Source organism: Mobula hypostoma, chromosome 7, assembly GCF_963921235.1.
Source record: "Mobula hypostoma chromosome 7, sMobHyp1.1, whole genome shotgun sequence".
NCBI classification, from domain to species: Eukaryota; Metazoa; Chordata; class Chondrichthyes; order Myliobatiformes; family Myliobatidae; genus Mobula; species Mobula hypostoma.
In genome coordinates this window covers 146,421,630-146,442,717 of record NC_086103.1, presented here as the reverse complement: position 1 = coordinate 146,442,717, position 21,088 = coordinate 146,421,630, and the positions used below count along the sequence as shown (strand labels likewise).

Below are 21,088 nucleotides of genomic sequence, written 5' to 3'. Positions count from 1 at the left end.
AATTCCGCAAAGCAGCATCTACGGAGGGGAATAAACAGCCGACATTTTGAAATGAGACCTTTCTAGTCCTTATGAATGGAATCGGCCTGAAATGTTGACTGTTTATTTCCTTGCATAGATGCTGCCCGATTTGCTGAAATTCACCGACGTGTAATGTGTGTTGCTATAAACAACCAAAGCTTTTAAAAGCAATAGTGAGTTCTGTACCTGGTAATCTGAGGTCATGATAAGTCCACCTGAGGTAGTGGTAGGGGGGACAACTCGGACTTTCTTGAGAGGGGGTCCTTGTGTGTGACTGTTGTCTTGGTTCCCTGGATGGCCACCTCCATTAGTGTGATTATTGCCTTGTTGTTGCTGTTGGTTCTTCTCAATTTATGAAGATAAAATAAAGAGAAATCTGAACCAGCATATTCTAATATTCACAATTATGATTCTATTTGCTGAGCAAAATCTTAAGTAGAAAATTTTACAATTTATTGGACATTAATGCAAGCTTCTTTGCTGTACCAAAAATAAATACTCAGTCAAAAAAAGGCAATTACCTTAAGTTGCCTTTATATCAGAGCTAAATAATATCTACGATACTACATGCTGTCACAGTGCAATTTTATTCGTTGAACTGCAAATACATCAATACATCAATTTAATTCTGTTTCATTTCAAGGAACCAATGATATACAGAAACTTATTCAAATGTTTTGTTCTTTACACCTACCTTTTCTCCTTTATCATCAGGTTCATCTTCTGTAAGAAATTCTCGTTTTGGATAGGGAATCTGACAACCAGCAAATACACTGCAAAATTGAACAGACAAAATACACTGAGGTTCATAATTATACCCAGCAACTTATCTCAATGTGTTTTTTTTATATCTACAGGGAAAGGAAGACAAGAAAATATTATTTCCAATCCCATAATAGAATTTTCTACTGGAGAACTGATACTGTATGTCAGTACAAACCGATTGATGAGGAGGCAAAACAAACTGGTCACTTAATGCAAATTGTTTTTTTTATTGGCAAGGCAATAGAGAGCTGCGGTATTGTTATATATAAATGTTGGCTGTGGAAATTAGTACTCCAAAAAGAGTATGTTTTGTAAATATTAAAAGGCTAGGAATAAAACCTTATGTCGATGAATATTTTTCATCACTTCAGAAAATTACCTATATGATCTATATTAATTATGTAAGTTAACCGATACACCAAACCGACAATAGAATGGCGTAAACAACAGGAATTCTGCAGATGCTGGAAATTCAAGCAACACACATCAAAGTTGCTGGTGAACGCAGCAGGCCAGGCAGCATCTCTAGGAAGAGGTACAGTCGACGTTTCAGGCCGAGTCCTGACGAAGGGTCTTGGCCTGAAACGTCGACTGTACCTCTTCCTAGAGATGCTGCCTGGCCTGCTGCGTTCACCAGCAACTTTGATGTGTGTTAATAGAATGGCGTAGACATTTATTTCATTAAATGGGTTTGGATGCATTGTTTGGGTAGAATGAGCACTTCCATATTTTAAAGACATCTACGATCAGAGTCTTTATTCAGATTGCCATCTCTGAACCTGCAACTTGATGCTCTTCTAGCTGGCCTACCATCTCTGCTGTGTACAGATTTCAGCTCCAACTCTGCTGCGTCTATTCCATTTCCCACCTGCTCAGATATCTTTTATGTCTTTGTTGACCTGTGTTGACTTATTTCTATCAATGCCTCCAATTTAAAAGATCCTCATCTCTCCCCATTTCTAATCTACTCTACCCCTGGCATTTAGGCCCCGAGCTACAGAATTCCTTGATCAACTTGCTCACCACCACCTTTTTATTTATTTAGAGATACAGTGTAGAATGGGCCCTTTGAACTACACTTCCCTAGCAACCACTAGCCTAATCACAGGACAATTTACAATGACCAATTAACTTGTACATCTTTGGACCATGGGAGGAAACTGGAGTAGTCAAAGAAAACCAATGCTTTCCACGGGTAGAAGTATAAGCTCCTTACAGAGGATGCTGGGATTGAACTTTGAGCTCCAACACTCCAGGCTGTAATGGTGTCGCGCTAACTGCTACACTTTAGTGGCACCTAACTTGGTCCATTTTCCCCCCCAAATTTTCATTAAAAAAACCATTGGCGAAAGCTTTTGGCCATATTTCCATCCATTTCTTTGGCTCAGCGTCCATTTATTCTGATTATACCTCTATTAAGCATCTTGGGAAGTTAATCTACATTAAAGGTGTATACAAGTATAAGTTGTTGTTAAAAGGTTTTTGTAACAAATGGAGTCAACATACTCTGATTTTGGGAGTGGGTCTTCAAGGAAGTAGGGGTCCTGCATAGCCTGTTCTGAGGTAATTCTCTTGGTTGGGTCCATTGTGAGTAACTTCTGAAGCTGAAATTGAGTAGAGATTACAAGAAAAACTATTAATTGTGATGGTAGTCACCAAAATTAATGATGACTATGGCATCATTTTTCATACCACCTCCCTCCCCTCTCACTACAGCCAGTTCAAATCATTACATTTGGGAATCATATAGCCAGAAAAGCAGGTGGATTGCTTGATATTTTTCGGACATTCAAATTGATATATGGAGAAAAGTGCAATTGTAATGCAATAGAGTCTAGTTTTTTAAAAAAGATCAGTTGTCAAATATTTAAAGACAACATATGGAAATTATATTAAAATTAAAGTTGCTATCAAAAGTACCATTTATATGACAATGAATTATTATTTAAGTAGAGTTCTCCAAGTGATTAAAATATCTTGAGATGTTAGACAGGGTCTGCATTTAAATCCATGATGCTACTACAATTACGTCAACAATGCAGTTCAACATTCTTGTACAAGGTTTAGCTTAGACCTGCTGACTGTTTCCATTATTTTCTCCGATGTATTTGTTTGACTTGTTTACAATTTTCAGAAACTCCAATTTCTTTATTTGTTTGTTAAACATTAAAATGGTTAATCCATTATGGTTCTTAAATGAGAATCTGCCAGAAAGTGATTTTTTTGTTTGTTTTAGCCAAAGCTCCTTTTAATATTAACAAAACAAATAATAGAATCTCAACAACAACTTAATCATGTGGCACCTTTAATGCAGTAAAATATCATAATGTGATTATTTGACATTGAGCCACATAAGGAGGTGCAAGTGGAGGTGACAGAAAAAGAAATGAATTGGATCAAACAAATGTATTAAAGGAAGAAAAGCGAAGAGACTGAGGAAAGGCTTTCCAAAGCCTTTGGCCCTTGCAGCTGTAAGTAATTGTTCAATGTGTATTATGATTTAAATCAGGGATGTTCTTGAGGGCAAAACTGGAAGAACTTACACACTCAGTGGCCACTTTATTAGGTATATCTGGTCGTAAATGCAAGTATCCAATTAGCTAATCATGTGGCAACACCACAATGCATAAAAGCATGCAGACATGGTCAAGAATTTCAGCTGTTATTCAGATCACGCATTAGAATGGAAAACACGTGATCGAAGTGGCTTTGACCATGGAATGATTGTTGGTGCCTAACAGGGTGATTTGAGTATCTCAGACACTACCGATTGCCTGGGACTTTCACACACAACCTTCTCTGGAGTTTAAAGAGAATGGCGTGAAAAACAAAATATCCAGTGAGCAGTTGTTCTGTGGGCGAAGAAGTCTTGTTAATGAGGAGCTGAGGGGAAAACTGGTTCAAGATGACAGGGAAGTGACGGTAACTCAAATAACTACATGTTACAACAGTGGTGTACAAAAGAACATCTCTGAATGCACAACACATTGAACCTTGAAGTGGATGGGCTACAGCAGCAGAAGACCACAAATATACACTCTATGTTCTTTAAAATTACTTTTTATTCTTAATGACCACCTTTTCCTTATCTCACATGGCAGCATGACAGGATAATCATCTGAAGCCATGCTGCATCCTAATTTTTATTCAACACTACTGGAAAATGCACACTCTGCAAATATTTTAGATTATTCTGCACCTCATTAATGAATAATGATTTACTCCAAATCATTACTCTGCTTGTTTATTTTTATTTGGTTATTTAATATGTTGGATGTACTATAAAGAGAGTAAAATTATGGTGCGTAATAAGTTTACATTATGTTGTACCTTTATAGGTAACATAGGCACGTAATTAATTTGTTTTGCATCTTGAATTTCTTTCTACAACTGTGCATACAATGAGTATATAAAGTTAAATTGGAGACTTACCAAATGAAAAGCTTTGCTATCTGGCTTTACTTTATGTTTCTCCATATATTTGATAAGGCTGCAGTTAGTATAACTGGAAACAAAAAAAAAACACAAATCATTACCACTTTGAAACACTGAGTTACACAAAGAAAAAAAACGTCCTTTTTTTCTATGGGAAGTTAGCATTAGTTTTCCTCACATTTGTATCCACCATAATGGGTTCAGTGGTTTTCGGGAATTAGTGAAATTCTTCATAGGCCAATGAATCAAGAAATTTGGTCAGAAGTGAAAAATTAAAAGGGCTCTTTTAGAAGGGATGCTGGGAACAGGAACCCTGGTGATTGGAAAGCAATAACCAGAACAGGGGCTCCAGTAAATGGAGAGGGAGTGTGTTGCATATAGTTTCTTGTGATCCAGATGCCAAATGATTCGGATTTCTGAATGGTCAGATCATGGATCATCACAGTTTTGCTGTATGTTCCCCAGTTCAATGAAACTGCTAGAATATGAAGCAATTTTAACGTTCTAATAAATAGTGAGAGGAATATGGTTTTAATAAGAATTCTTAGCCACAAATAATCTTGAAATGTAGTTATTTGAATGGTTTGAATGAGATTCTATTATGAAGAAAACTAGTGCTACAGTCTTACGTGGCTGACTTGTCTATTTCTTTTTGTATCACTCCGAATCTCTCTCTCTCTCTCTCTGCCAATGAATCTCACCTCCACACATTTAAATTCTGCAGGAAGCGACCATGGTTTATAAACATAACCACACCTCAGTTCAGATAATACTGTTTCTTACCACTTTCACCTCCACAAATAGAAATATATCAATGCATCTTGTCTACTGCACTTCAATCACTCTGTCTATAACCTTTCTTTTATGGTTTAAACTTTGCATGGTAGATTGTTATAAGACCATAAGACATAGGAGCAGAATTAGGTCATCTGACCCATTGAGTCTACTCCACCATTCGATCATGGCTGATCCCTTTTTTTCTTCTCCTCCTCAGCCCCAGTTCCCAGCCTTCTCCCCATAATCTTAGATGTCATGTCCAATCAAAAAAACCTATCAATCTCTGCCTTAAATACACCAATGACCTGGCCTCCACAGCTGCATGTGGCAACAAATTCCACAAATTCACCACACTTTGGCTAAAGATATTTTTCCACATCTCTGTTTTCAAAGGGCGCCCCTCTGAGGCTGTGCCCTCTTGTCCTAGACTCTCCCGCCACGGGAAACATCCTTTCCACATCTACTCATCTAGGCCTTTTAGCATTCAAAAGGTTTCAATGAGATACCCCCTCATCCTTCTGAATTCCAGCAAGTACAGACCCAGAGCCATCAAATGTATCACTCGTATGATAACCCTTTCATTCCTGGAATCATCCTTCCGAACCTCTTCTGGACCATCTCCAATGCCAGCACATCTTTTCTAAGATGAGGGGCCAAAAACTGTTCACAATACTCAAGGTGAGGCCTCATCAATGCCTTATAAAGCCTCAGCATCACATCCTTGCTCTTGTATTCTAGACCTCTTGAAATGAATGCTAACATGGCATTTGCCTTCATCACCACTGACTCAACCTGCAAGTTAACCTTCAGGGTGTTCTGCACAAGGACTCCCAAGTCCCCCTGCATCTCAGATTCCTGGATTTCTCCGTTTAGAAAATAGTCACACATTTATTTCTACTACCAAAGTGCATGGCCATGCCTTTTCCAACATTGCATTTCATTTGCCACTTTCTTGCCCATTCTCCTAATCTGTCTAAGTCCTTCTGTATCCCATCTGTTTCCTCAACACTACCTGCCCCTTCACCAATCTTCATATCTTCTGCAAACTTGGCAACAAAGCCATCTATTCCATCATCTAAATCATTTAACTACAGCATAAAAAAAAGTGGTCCCAACACCGACCCCTGCAGAACACCACTAATCACTGGCAGCCAACCAGACCAGGTTCCTTTTATTCCCATTCACTGCCTCCTACCAATCAGCCAGTGCTCTAACCATCTTAGTAACTTTCCTGTTATACCATGGGCTCTCAACTTGGTAAGCAGCCTCATGCGTGGCACCTTGTCAAAGGCCTTCTGAAAGTCCAAATATACAACATTCACTGCATCCCCTTTATCTATCCTACTTGTAATCTCCTCAAAGAATTCCAACAGGTTCGTCAGGCAGGATTCTCCCTGAAGGAAACCATGCTGACTTTGTCCTATCTTATACTGTGTCTCCAAGTCCAAGTACTCCAAAATCTCATCCTTAAAAATTGACTTCAATATCTTCCCAATCACTGAAATCAGATTAACTGGACTATAATTTCCTCCCTGCTGCCTTCCTTCTTTCTTAAAGAGTGGAATGAAATTTGCAATTTTCTACTCCTCTGGCACCATGCTAGAGTCCAATGATTTTTGAAAGATCATTACTAATGCCTTCCCAATCTCTGTTGCTACCTCTTTTAGAACCCTAGGGTGAAGTTTATCTGGTCCGAGTGACTTATGTACTCTTAGGACTTTCAGCTTTTTGAGCACCCTCTCCCTTGTAATAGTAACTGCACTCACTTCTCTTCCCTCACAACTTTCAACATCAGGCACACTGCTAGTGTCTTCCACAGTGAAGACTGATGCAAAATACTCAGTTAGTTCATTGGCCATCTCCTTGTTCCTCGTTATTATTTCTCTGGCATCATTTTCTGGTGGTCCTATGTCCACTCTCATCTCTTGAAAAAGCTCTTACCATCCACTTTGATATTGTTTGCTACCTTACTTTCATATTCATCTTTACCCTCCTAATGATTCTTTCAGTTGCTTGCAGTAGGTTTTTAAAAACTTCCTAATCCTCTAACTTCCCAATAATTTTTGGTTTGTTGTATGCCCTTTCTTTTGCTTTTACAATAGCTTTGACTTCCCTTGTCAGCCACAGTTGTACTACTTTACCATTTGAGTATTTCTTCATTTTTGGAATAATTGCGTCCTGCGCCTTGATCATTTTTCCCCGAAACACACACCATTGCCGCTCTGCTGACATCCCTGCCAGCATCTCTTTCCAATTTACTTTGGCCAACTCCTCTCTCATACCACTGTAATTCCCTTACTCCACTGAAATACTGTTATATCAGGCTTTACTTTCTCCCTATCAAATTTCAAGTTGAACTCAAATCATATTGTGATCACTGGTTCCAAAGGGTTCTTTTACCTTACGCACCCTAATCGCCTCCAGTTCAAAAGAACATAAGAGCATAAGAAATAGGAGCAGGAGTAGGCCATGTGGCCCATCGAGCCTGCCCCACCATTCAATAAGATCATGGCTGATCTGTCCATAAACACAGCTTCATCTACCTGCCTTTTCCCCATGACCCTTAATTCCCCTACTATGTAAAAATCTATCTAACTGCATCTTAAATATATTTAGTGAAGAAGCCTCAGCTGCTTCCCTGGGCAGAGAATTCCACAGATTCACCACTCTCTGGGAAAAACAGTTTCTCCTCATCTCCATCCTAAATCTTCTCCCCTGAATCTTGAGGCAATGTCCCCTAGTTCTAGTCTCACCTACCAATGGAAACAACTTTCCTACTTCTATCTTATCTACCCCTTTCAAAATTCTGTCTGTTTCTATAAGATCCCCTCTCATTCTTCTGAACTCCAGAGAGTATAGTCTCAGGCGACTCAATCTCTCCTCATAGGTTAACCCCCTCATCCTTGGAATCAACCTGGTGAACCTCCTCTGCACTGCCTCTAAAGCCAGTATATCCTTCCTCAAGTATGGAGACCAGAACTGCACACAGTACTCCAGGTGCGGCCTCACCAGTACCTTGTATAGTTGCAGCATGACCTCCCTGCTCTTGAATTCAATCCCTCTAGCAATGAAGGCCAACATCCTGTTTGCTTTCTTAATAACCTGTTGTACTTGCAAGCCAACTTTTTGTGATTCATGAACAAGCACTCCCAAGTCCCTCTGCACAACAGCATGCTGCAATCTATCACCATTTAAATAATAATCTGCTCTTCTGTTATTCCTTCCAAAGTGGATGATCTTGCATTTACCAACACTGTATTCCATCTGCCAGACCTTGGCCCACTCACTTAACCTATCTATATCCCTCTGCAGACTCTCCACATCCTCTGTACAATTTGCTTTTCCACTTAGTTTAGAGTCATCAGCAAATTTTGCTACACTACACTCAGTCCCCTCTTCCAAATGATCAATGTAAATGGTAAACAGCTGTGGGCCCAGCACCGACCCCTGCGGCACCCCACTCACCATTGACGGCCAACCAGAGAAATACCCATTTATACCAACTCTCTGTCTTCTACTGGTTAACCAATTCACTATCAATGCCAATACACTTCCTCCAACTCCATGCATCCCTGTCTTATTTATAAGTCTCGTGTGGCATCTTATCGAGCGCCTTCTGGAAATCCAAGTATACGACATCCACTAGTTCCCCTCTATCCACTGCACTCATTATGTCCTCAAAGAACTCCAGTAAGTTTGTCAAACAGGACCTGTCCTTTCTGAATCCATGCTGCGTCTGTCTAATGGAACCACTCCTTTCTAAATGTTTCGCTATTTCTTCCTTAATGACAGCTTCAAGCATTTTCCGACTACAGTCGTTAAGCTAACTGGCCTATAGTTGCCCGTCTTTTGCCTACATCCTTTTTTTAAATAGTGGCATGACATTTGCAGTCTTCCAATCCGCCGGGACCTGCCCAGAGTCTAGAGAGTTTTGGTAAATGATTACCAACGTGTCTACTATAACCGTCGCCAAAACCTTGGGATGCATCCCATCAGAGCCAGGGGACTTATCTACCTTCAGGCCCTCTAGTTTGCTCATCACTATCTTTTTAGTGACAGTGATTTTATCAAGGTCCTCACCTCCCATTTCGTTACATTACATAACATCCAATCCAGTACAGCTGATCCCCTAGTAGGCTCAACGACAAACTGTTCTACAAAGCAATCTCTTAGGTATTCAACATACTCACTCTCTTGAGATCCATTACCAACCTGATCTTCCCAATCGACCTACATGTTAAAATCTCCCATTACTACCATAACATTGCCCTTTTGATTCGCCATTTCTATTTCCTGTTGTAACCTGTGGTCCATTTTCCAGCCACTGTTGGGAGGCCTGTATATAACTGCCATCAACATCCTTTTACCCTTCCAGTTTCTTAACTCAACCCACAAGGATTCAACATCTTCCGATCCTATGTCACATCTCTCTACTGATTTGATGCCATTCTTAACCAGTAGAGCCACACCACCCCCTCTGCCTACTTCCCTATTCCTCCGATATAATGTGTAACCTTGGACATTCAGCTCCCAACTACAACCATCCTTCAGCCACAATTCAGTGATGGCCACAACATCATATCTGGAAATCTGTAATAGTGCAACAAGATCATCCACCTTATTTCTTATACGACACGCATTTAGATACAACAGCTTGAGTACCATATTTGCTAGCCTTTCTGAATCGGTATCCCTAATGACTTGATACTTAGCCTGTTATTTTGTTATCACAAAATAATGCACATATAGTAAAGAATTTCAAAAATCAACTGCACAAAATGAGTTTGTTTGCAGATCCTTAAATTAAGTACCAAAGATTTAACGCCCTCTGCTCACTCTACTTTCATATTAAAAACTCTTAATCCAAAGACGCCTGGAAGAATAAAGGGAAACAGCAAGTCCAAGTCAAATTTGTTCAGGAAGTAACACAAATTCTCAAGTATGACAGAGCAATAATATCCACTTGGGAAAGAGGTGCCAAAGGTGACCAGTATGGTCTGATGGTGACAAGGAGGCATGAGAAAGATTGGCTGTTGAGTAGTGTTGCAAGGCCAATGAATTGATCATGGACTTCAGGAAGAGGAAGTCAGCAGAACACACACCAGTCTTCATTGAGGGACAGTAGTGGAAAGGATGATCAGCTCCAAGTATCTGGGCATCAACACCTAAGAGGAACCATCCTGGGCTCAACACATTGATTAATCATGAAGAAGTCACACCAGCAGCTCTACTTCATTAGAAGTTTGATGCGATATGGTATATCACTAAAGACTAACAAATTTCTACAGCTGTAGAAATTATGACTTGTTGCTTTGCCACTGGTATGGAGGCTCCAAAGTGCAGGATCACAAGAGACTGCCAGGGGTTGCACACTCAGCCAACTTTATCACAAGCACAACCGTCCCCACTATAGAGCCCTCTTCTCATTACCACCATTGGGTGAACATGCTGGAGCACGAAGAACCAAACTATGTTTTAGGAACAGCTTCTTCCCCTCCACCATGAGATTTCTGAATGGTGCACCAAAATTGCCTCATTATTCCTTTTTTACATTACTTATAGTAACTTTTATGTCTTGCACTTCATTGCTACCACAAAACAAAAAATTTTATGACTTTATGTCAGTGATAATAAAAACACAATCTATTAATCGATAAATTCTTCTTGAGTACACCAAAATGCTCATTACCTTATGTCAATAAATCAATCTAAAACAATTAAATCATGCTTTATTCAACTTTTCTCAGTCCCCTTTATTGATACTCAGGAAAGCGCCATTTTATACTGCAGCGATATCAAAATCAACAAAAGGGTACATATTTATCTTCTGCAACTGGCATAATCTCCCTTACAGGCAATGAAACCAGTCTAGATAATGAAAACATTAACCTTTCCACCTTTATAGTTTATTGCCATGAATTTGTCATTTTAATTCAAACTGAAATTATTTATTGACCATAAGCAATCCATCCAGGATTAACATAACGGTGTGTTAAACAGAGATAGTATTAAAATTCAATGATAAGGTTATTACTAAAAATACAGAGATTCATGGACTATATTTTCCTTTACTACTTGGTCTTTGTTTTCTTTATGGGATGTACATGCTGCTGACCACGCACGTCAGCACACCAGAGGAAGAATTACTTCTCTATACTGGGTGCAGAGAAAACTCACAAATGTGTTACCTGGGTGGAAAATTTGAGGGGCCGAATAAGGTGGATTTGTTTTCCTTGCAATGGAGAAGAGGTATGGCCTAACAAGTATACAAAATTACGAACGGCATAGATAGTATAGTTAGTAAGAAACATTTCCTATAACCAAAGATGACAACGACTAGAGAACGGGGATAAGAGATTTAAAGGGAATTGGAGGAAGAATTTTTCACCAAGGCTGGTGGAATCTGGAATGCACTCTCTGAATGGAGGTAATTAGTCTCTCAATATTGAAGACTCTCAATATCTTTAGGTGAGCACTTAAAATGCCATGCCATAGAAGGCTGCAGACCGGGTATTACAAAATAGGATTAATATACATATTTAATGGCTGCCACAGACAATTGAGGCTGAACTGCAGTTGCCTTGTTGTTTGATTGTGACTCTGACTTGTTGGGTTATGTGAGAAATAGAAACTTCCCTAGAAGATGTTTGCAAAATCAGCTGATTTTATGGAAATTAATGAAAGAATGGAATTAATGAAATTATTTACTATTCTTTGTGGAGGTGTGTGACCAGTGGCACTCAGTGAGGGTCAGTGCTGGGACTTCTATTGTTTGTGATATATGTAAATCATTCCGATGAAAATGTAGGTGGGCTGATGAGTAAATTTGCAGACGATGCAAAAATTAGAAGCAGAGAAGATTATCAAAGGGTGTATAAGTATATCGACCAGTTGGTAACGTGGGCAGAAAACTGGCAAATGGAGTTTAATACAAACAAGTCTGAGGTGTGCTCTTGAAGGTCAACACAACAGGAAATTGTATAGTAAATGGCAGGACCCTAAGAACCACCAATGTCCAGAAGAGTCTTGGTGTGCAAGTTTAAAGCTCTCTAAAAGTAGCAGACACAAGGAGATAGGGTGGTAATCATGCTATATAGCATACTTGCTTTTATAAGTTGGGATGTTGAGTATAAAAGTCAGGAAGTCATGCTGCAGCTGTATAAAAGATTGATCACATTAAATTTGACTTATTGGATATGCAGGCTATGAAGTGACACAGAAAACGTTCACCAGGTTGTTGCCAGTATTAGCTGTACAGAGAAATTTCAGCAGTGAATGCCCACAAGTAAATAACTCTTGGGGTAGTATATGGTAACATATATGTACTTTGATAATAAATTCACTTTGAACCTTAAACTTTGAGATTGGACAAACTTCAAAGTTTGTCTTCTGGAGTGTCCAAGAAGTATATAAAGTTAAGAAAGGGATGGACAGGGTAGATAGATACTTTTCTCAAGATGGAAATGTCAAGTACCACAAGTCATAGATTTAAGATGAGAGGGGAAAGTTTAAAGACTGTGGCAAGATTTTTTAAACATACATAGAGAATGTTAATGTGTCCGCGTACAAGTTCTTCTTTGCACCCCTGCATACATTACTTGTGTATGAGACAATAAACTTGACTGCCAAGGGAGGAAGTGGATACAAATATGATAGCAATACTTAAGCAGCAGTTAGACAAGCACATGAAGAGGCAATGAACTACCTGCAGGTAGATGTGTGGTTTTAACTGGCATCACGTTTGGCATGGACATTGTGGGCCTACAAAATATTATGGGTTACACAGAATGCAGCAGCACAGGAACAGGCCCATTGACCCACGATGTCTATGTCAAACAGAATGCCAAATGTAACTAAATCCCTTCCGCCTGCACGTGATCCAAATCCTTTCATTCCCTGCATATTTATGCATCTATCTAATAGCCTCTTAAATGCCACTATTGTTATCTGTTTCTACCACTAACCTGACAGCCTGTTCCAGACACACCACTCTCGGTATAAAAAAACTTGCCCCACGCATCTCCTTTAAACTTCTCACTTCTCACCTTAAGTGCATGTCCCCCAGTATTTGACATTACTATCCTGTGAAAGAGATTCTCACTATCTGCCCTATCTATGCCTCTCATAATTTGATAAACTTCAAGACGGTTTCCCCTCAGCCAAGTTTTTTCCAGCTTCTCCTTATAGCTCACACATTCTAATCCAAGCAGTGTCCTGGTAAACTTCTTTTGTACCCTTTCCAAAGTCTCCATATTCTTCAGTAATGAGATGAGCAGAATTGCACCCAGCACTCTTTGTGCAGTATGACTTACTTGTATACTCAATGCCCTGACCAATGAAGGCAACCGTGCCAATAATCACCTTATAAACCTGCATGGTCACTTTCAGGAAGTTATGGACTTGAACCTCCCCATCCCAACCTCAAATTCCTCTGTACATCAAGGCTAAGGACCCTGCCATTAACCATATACTTTTCTCTTATATTTGACCTTCCAAAGTGTAAACCTTACATTTGCTTGGATTAATCCCTTCAAGAGATGGAGAGCACAGTTCTGCCAGAATTTCCTTTCTGTCCTTTAGTCCTAGTGCTCAATGTAACACCCTGTTATTAATCACATCCAACAGAAAGTGGCTCCAAAAGACACAATGGTTTATGTCTGGTATGAAGTCTCATTATGAAAGACAATTTCAGAACAGTACCTAATTTTATAGTATGCTATTTTTGTATGCATATTAATCAGAAGAAGCAAAATTAAGACTCACGTATTTCTTCTGAAATCTTTCATTAACGTTGAATGTTCTGGCATCTTTTTAATATCTTCCCAATCTTTATCTGGAAAAAGATAAAATGTAAGTTAAATTGCATTGCTGAATAGCTTTTGGAAGTATTCAATACATTTCTCATATATTCCATCTAGAAAAGTGCTTGAAACACATGGACAGCATTGTAATATATGTGTGGCATGGTAGCATCTGGGCGACACTGTAGTGAAGTGGTTAGCACAATTGCTTTACAGTGCCGGCAATCACATTTGGGATTCAATTCCCACTGCTGTCTGTGAGTTTGTAATTTCTCCCCATGACCACTAGGTTTCCTTCAGCTGCTCCGGTTTCCTCCCACATTTCAAAGATATACGGGTTAGAGTTAGTCGTTGTTGGCGTGCTATATTGGTGCTGGAAGCATGGTGATATTTGTGGACTGCCCCCAGCAAATCCTTGGACAGTGTTGGTCATTGACAGAGAAATCTCATTTCACTGCATGCTTCAATGTACATCAGACAAATAAAGCTAATCTTTAAGCTTTAATTCTTTACTATTATAACATTTAAGGTGAAGACCTAAACAGTATGTTTGTTTGATCTATGTTGGGATGAACAATGAAGTATTGTTTCATTTTAACATTTAATATTGATATCAAGAAATGACATTACAGCAAACTAGTTGCAACTAAACTTCCTTTACACTTCCATATCACCAAACTATTTGCCTCCTTTTGGAACCAGAAAAAATCCACAGACAATTCACAATCTACTCAACATCTTATCATAATTTGGGCTAGATTGTAATATAGTGGTGCTAGGAAGTTTGTGAACCCTGTAGAATTTTCTCTATTTTTGCATGAATATGACCTAAAATGTGACCAGATCTTCATGCAAGTTCTAAAACTAGATAAAGAGAACCCAGTTAAATAAATGACACCAAAACATTATATTTGTTAATTTTATTTATTGAGAGAAGTGATCCAGTATTATATGTATTTGTTATAAAAAGTATATGAATCTCTGGGGCACTGCCTTCTACAAAAGCTATTTGGAGTCAGGTGTTCCAATCAATGAGATGAGAGTGGAGATGTGGGTTGTCGAGGTGCCCTACCCTATATAAAAAAAGACACACAAGTTCAAGTTACTGACAGAGTCTGCTCTTCTCAAGAAAGATCTGTTTATGTGTACCATGCCTCAATCAAAACAACTTTTAGAGGACCTTAGAAAATGAATTGTAGAGATACACAAAGCTGGAAAAGGCTACAAAAGCACTTCTAAAGACCTGAGTATTCATCAGTCCACAGTAAGAGAAATTGTCTACAAATGGAAGAAACTCAGTACTGTTGCTACCCTCCCGAGGAGTGGGCATCCTGCAAAGATCACACCAAAAGCGCAATGTGCAATGCTGAAGGAGGTGAAAAAGAACCCAAGGGTCACAGCAAAAGACTTGCAGAAATCTCTAGAACTCGCTGAAGTCTCTATTCGTGTGTCCACTATAATAAAAACACTGAACGAGAATGGTATTCTTGGAAGGAAACCATGGACGATACCACTGCTCTCCAAAAGACATGGCTGCATGTCTCATATTTGCAAAAGACTACTGGATGTTTTACAATATTTCTAGGACAATGTTCTGTGGCCAGATAAGACAAAAGTTGAACTTTTTGGCAGAAATGCACAATGCTTTGCTTAGAGAGAAAAGGGCACTGCACAGCAACACCAAAACCTCATCCCAACTGTGAAGCATGGTCGAAGGAGCACCATGGTTTGGGGCTGTTTTGTTGCCTGGACAGCTTGCATTCGCTGAGGGAACAATGAATTCAAAATTGTACCATAACATTTTACAGGAGAATGTCAAGGTAGCAGTCCGTCACCTGAAGCTGAAGAGAAGTTGGATGATGCAACAAAACAATGATCCGAAAGACAAGAATAAATCAACAACAGAACGGTTTAAGAAGAAGAACATTGTGAAAGCATTCAAAATTAGGCAGTAAATTACTTCTCAATTTTTTTTAATCCTCGGATGGATTCAAGTATATTGCACTGACAAAATTGTTGGGAATACTGCAAGTCCAGAGTCTATTTTATGATTCAATATTGTTATAAAATTGTTTTCCATATGAATAATTTATAACAAAAAATAGTGGAGGGGTTTCTAAAAAGAATTGAGCTAGGATGCATGGTGAATGAAATAAACCAATGTGTTCCCCATATCCATCTGTTAAATTCCTGTCTGAAAAGACTTGAAGTAGAATGTCTGCATAGGAAGTCAGGAGTACTCAGAGTACAGTAGTGAACTAAGTGCAGCTCACATCAGTAAATCTTATCGTTGAAACAGGGACACCATCTCCCTGGTCCGATGCCAATTCCTGGAACATCCGGACAATAAAGACACCTTCACCAGACTATTGTTTATTTGACTACAATTCTGCCTTCAATACTATTATTACGAGCAAACCCATCGCTAAAACTCCAGACCCTGACAGTAAAGGCCTTCCTCTGCAACTAGATCCTCAACTTCCCGACCAACAGACTGCAATCAGCAAGGATAGGCAGCAAAAGCTCTGCCATGACTATTCTATACACCGGTGTTCACTGTGTGTCCGTAGCACCCTACTCTACTCCCTGTACACTCATGTCTGTGGCGAGATTCTGCTCTAACTCCATCTACAAGTTGGCAGAAGATACTATGTAGTGGGTCTCATCTCAAACATTCAGAGTTCAAAGTAAATTCATTATCAAAGTATATTTATGTCACCGTATACAACTCTGAGATTCATTTTCTTGCAGGCATACTCAATAAATTAAATAACCATAATAGAATCTATGGAAGGCTGAACCAATAGGGCGGATAACCAATGTGCAACAGACAATAAACTGTGCAAATACAAAAATAAAGAAAATAAATGCATAAACAAACAATAGATATCAAGAATATGAGATAAAGAGTTCTTGAAAGTGAGTTGTGGGAACAGTTCAGTGATGAGGCAAGTAAAGTTGAATAAAGTTATTCCTTTGGTTCAAGAGCCTGATAGCTGAGGGGTGATAATTACTCCTGAACTTGGTGGTGTGAGTCCTGAGGCTCTTGTAGCTTCTTCCCGATAACAGTAGTGAGAAGAGAGCATGACCTGGGTAATGGAGGTTCTTATGATGGATGCTCCTTTCCTGCAACAATGTTCTGTGTAGATGAGCTCAATGATGGGGAGGGCATTACCTGTGATGGACTGGGCTGTATCCATTACCTTTTGCAGGATTTTCAGTTCAAGGGCATTGATGTTTCCACAACAGAGATGTAATAAAGCCAGTCAGTATACTCTCCATCACGTATCTATAGAAGTTAGTCAAAGTTATAGATGCCAAACCTTCACAAACTCCTAAGGAAGTAGAGGCATTGCTGTGCTTTCTTCATAATTGCATTTACATGCTGGGCCCAAGACAGGTCCTCTGAAATTGTAACACCAAGGAAGTTAAAGCTGCTGACCCTCTCCACCTCTGATTCCCCATTGTGGACTGGCTCATGGTCCTCCAGTTAATAATTATCTCCTTGGTCTTGCTGACATTGGTAAGAGGTTGTTGTTGTGGGACCACTCAGCCAGATTTTTAATCTCCTTCCTATATGTTGATTCATCACCACCTTTGATTCAGCCAACGACAGTGGTGTCATCAGCAAACTTAAATATGGCAATGGAGCTGTGCTTAGCCACACAATCATAAGTGTAAAATAAGTCTCAAACAACAATGAGTCAGAGTACAGGAAGGAAATAGAGAGCTACTGACATGGTAGCATAACAACAACCTTTCCCTTAACGTCAACAAAACAGCTGGTCACTGACTTCAGGAAGGAGGGGAGGTGGGTGGCGAGCACTTGCTACTGCCTGTATCAACGGTGTTAAGGTTGAAAGTGTTGAAAGCTTCAAATTCCTAGGAGTGAACTTCACCAACAGCCAAGAAAGCTCACCAATGCCTCTACTTCCTCAGGAGGCTAAATAAATTTGGCATGATCCAGTCAACCTTTACCAATATTTATCAATGTACCATAAAATGCATTTTGTCTGCATGCATAAAGGCATGGTATTGCAACTGGATTGCAAATGACCATTAAAAAAAACTGCAATAAGTTGTGGACACAGATCAGCACATCATAGGAACTAGCCTGCCCTCTGTCAACGCTGCCTATACTTCTCACTTCCTCAGTAAAGCAGCCAGCTTTAAAGAAAATTTACAAGGATGTTGCTGGGACTGGAGGAAAGAAAAGAATTAGGCCCATCGAGTCTGCTCTATTAAACTCATCAGTTAATAACTCATCAGGGGTGATTGATACGTTCGTGACCTAAGGTAGAAGGAGATGAGTTACTAACTTCAAACTTTCTGCATAATCACCCGAAGAGTTGACCTGCATGTGCATGTAAAGAAAGCTGTATAACTCATCTCCTTCTACCTTAGGCCACAAACTTATCAATCACCCATCTGTGGACACTTTCTGGATGTCCAAGATCCGTATGTTCCACGACTGCTGGAATAAGTGTGTAAATGTAGGAGAGGACTATGTTGAAAAATAAATTACTAGGTTTTCTAAAATTGACTCCTTCTACCTTAGGCCACGAACTTATCAATCACCCCTCATACAATTTCAGACCACTAGTATCATACAGGAATTTGGAGAAACAAAAATTTAGCTTTTATTGAATACAATGCATTTAATTGCATAAAGAGTACTGATACTTTGAAATAGTTCAATTAAGCTAAAAATGTTTTGTTGATTTTTGTTTGTCTCAGTGTCTGAGGCTTCTCGTTTAAGTGCCCAACAATAATCAGCCAGCATTGATGGATTGTAGTTGGTCTGATACTTCTTCTCCATGACTGCAATGTCCTTTCACCATGCTCATCACTGACAGTACCAAGATTTGCAGGGAAGGTCTAAATGGGAATGCAGTTCATGATTTTGTATGCTTGAAGCATGTTGTCAACCAACTGTATATAGTTTGGTGCTCTGTAATTGCTAAGAAATTTTTCAATGTCCTTGAATGCCTTCCATGTGATTTTCTCCGGTCCCAAGGTTCAAGGTTCATTTTATTATTAAAGTATGCATGAACAATACAACTCTCATATTTGTCTTCTTCAGATAGCCACGAAATACACATGAAAAACTAAAAGAAACACAACTCGCAGAACCCAGAATCCCCTACAGAAAAAACAGCGACAATAGCATCTGATCTCACCCCTCTCCGCAGAAAATGTACAGCGACAACTATCCTCAATTCCCCTCCACTGCAGAAAAAAGCAGCAAATCCTTGACCCCCCCTCCCTGTAGAAAAAAACAGCAACAATATAATCCCTGGCCCACTCCCCGCAGAAAAAAACAGCATTACAATCTGACCCCTCCCCCGCAGAAAAAAAATACAGTTACAATATCAACACCTTCCCAATCCCTCCCCTGCAGGGGAAGCAAGTGACCAACCCCCTCACTAGAAGTTCTTTGAAATGCTCATCATTGATAACTTGTTAGATTTGTGGACCAACAAAAATGCCTTCCTTAAACTTGGCATCAGTTATTTTGAATTAAGTTATGAATTGAAATAACAAACATAAGCGACTTCTTAAAAAAGTGCATGACAGGGAAATTTCATGGTGATTTTTCATGATCAGCAGCCCAAAATCCATAAGAAACACCAAAAAATATTGAGGAAGCAAAATCTTTGTTGTCCAGTGTAATTAATATGGAAATGTTCAGATTTTTCATAGCTGTCTTTTCTGGTGGAGATGCAAGGTTAAAGCCATTCACCACTGCCAATCTAAAAGGGAGACCCTGCTGTCACAAAGATGCTGTATGTCACTAAATAATGAAATAAAGGAAACATTCAAAATGCATGAATGAGATTTAATCATGTGATGACCACATCAATTAAGGCAAAGAGCAGTGCACTTTGCACCAACAATTTATTAAGTTATGGGCAGATGTCCCAGCATATTTGTCATGACCACTGCACTCATATTCTTGTATAGCACAAAATAATCTGTATAGGGTCCATGAACTTGCTGCTGTTTTGCCTCACATCTAAGCTTTCTCTGTCTGTTTACCAAAGAAATACTAATGCAAAAAAAAATCCATTTAAGGTCTCCCCAGTCACTTTTAGCTTCATGCATAGATTACCATTCTGATCTTTCAGAGGACTAATTTTGTCCCTTGCAATCCTTTTGCTTTTAACATATCTGTAGAATCCCTTAGGATTCTTTTTCACCTTGTCTGCTAGGGCAACCTCATGCCTTCTTTTAGCCATCCCAACTTCTTTATTAAGTGTTCTCTTACATTTCTTATAGTCCGGAAGTACCTAATTTGTTCCTTCCTGCCTGTACCTGCTCTGCATCTCCTTTTTTTTCATAACTAGGCCCTCAACATATCTTGAAAACCAAGGTTCCTCATTGTGCTAACCACTATGCTACTGTGGAGCCTACGGTAGTATTATATTACAAGTTGTATGAAGATTAAGAATAAATAATGGGTGGCCATTCACACTGAAGAATTACTACAAAACAATGTTTTATGCTTTCTTACAAATAATGGGTGGCCATTCACACTGAAGAATTACTACAAAACAATGTTTTATGCTTTCTTACAACAGAACACCAGGTTATTCTGTAGCAAATTCACATTATTTCCTTAAAAAAATTAGGTTTCTACTTTTCAGGCGTTATAATTTAAGATAGGACATTTACTTTTCCCTTCACCATTGCTGGTTTAGTCAACTAAGTGATACCTATCATAACACAAACTACAAAATAGTGTTTTTTTAAAGATGTGGAGCAATCATAATAATTCTGCTAATCCACAACTACTTCTATATGGAGATTACAGAATAATAAATAAAAGCATATTAACATGGGGAGATCAGTTCAGTGAAGATTCAAGACTCACCTGCTGGAAATCCCATGACATTGAATATTCTATCCAGTTGATCATGATGATAAGGATTACTAGTCTTGATATCTTCTTGACGACAGTGAAAAATAGGCTCAGATGTTAATAGCTCAGCAAATATACAACCAATAGCCCAAATATCTAATAAAATAGGAGAAGTAAAGACAAGTTAGTGGTACAAAGTTCAACATTTTTCATTTTCCAATGCACATCAGATTACTCTTTCCTTTGCTTCTGATATATTTAATGTAAATGCACATCACTGAAATCCAACAAGTCAAATCATTTTCATTCTTTTTCGTGTGGCAATCTTGCTTTGCCTAATTACGTATTTAAACTGTGAAGGATTGCAATTTATAAAGTAAATTATGCATAATTCATCAAAGCAGTATAACTATTTATTTATTTATTT

General features: G+C 38.9%; 1 protein-coding gene across 6 annotated transcripts in view; it reads right to left on the bottom strand.

Annotated features, from left to right (window-relative positions):
• The window catches only part of cdk8 (cyclin dependent kinase 8), a 117,283-nt gene that overhangs the window by 4,609 nt on the left and 91,586 nt on the right, over positions 1-21,088 (bottom strand). For 5 of the 6 annotated variants that reach the window (XM_063052878.1, XM_063052880.1, XM_063052881.1 and 2 more), the window contains 6 exons: positions 20,674-20,817; positions 13,762-13,831; positions 4,219-4,291; positions 2,293-2,390; positions 716-794; positions 208-366 (listed from right to left, as the gene is read on the bottom strand). In XM_063052878.1, coding sequence (XP_062908948.1) covers positions 208-366; positions 716-794; positions 2,293-2,390; positions 4,219-4,291; positions 13,762-13,831; positions 20,674-20,817 — 623 coding nt within the window. The remainder of the gene's footprint in view (positions 1-207; positions 367-715; positions 795-2,292; positions 2,391-4,218; positions 4,292-13,761; positions 13,832-20,673; positions 20,818-21,088) is intronic. The other variant, XM_063052879.1, reaches the window with a different exon arrangement.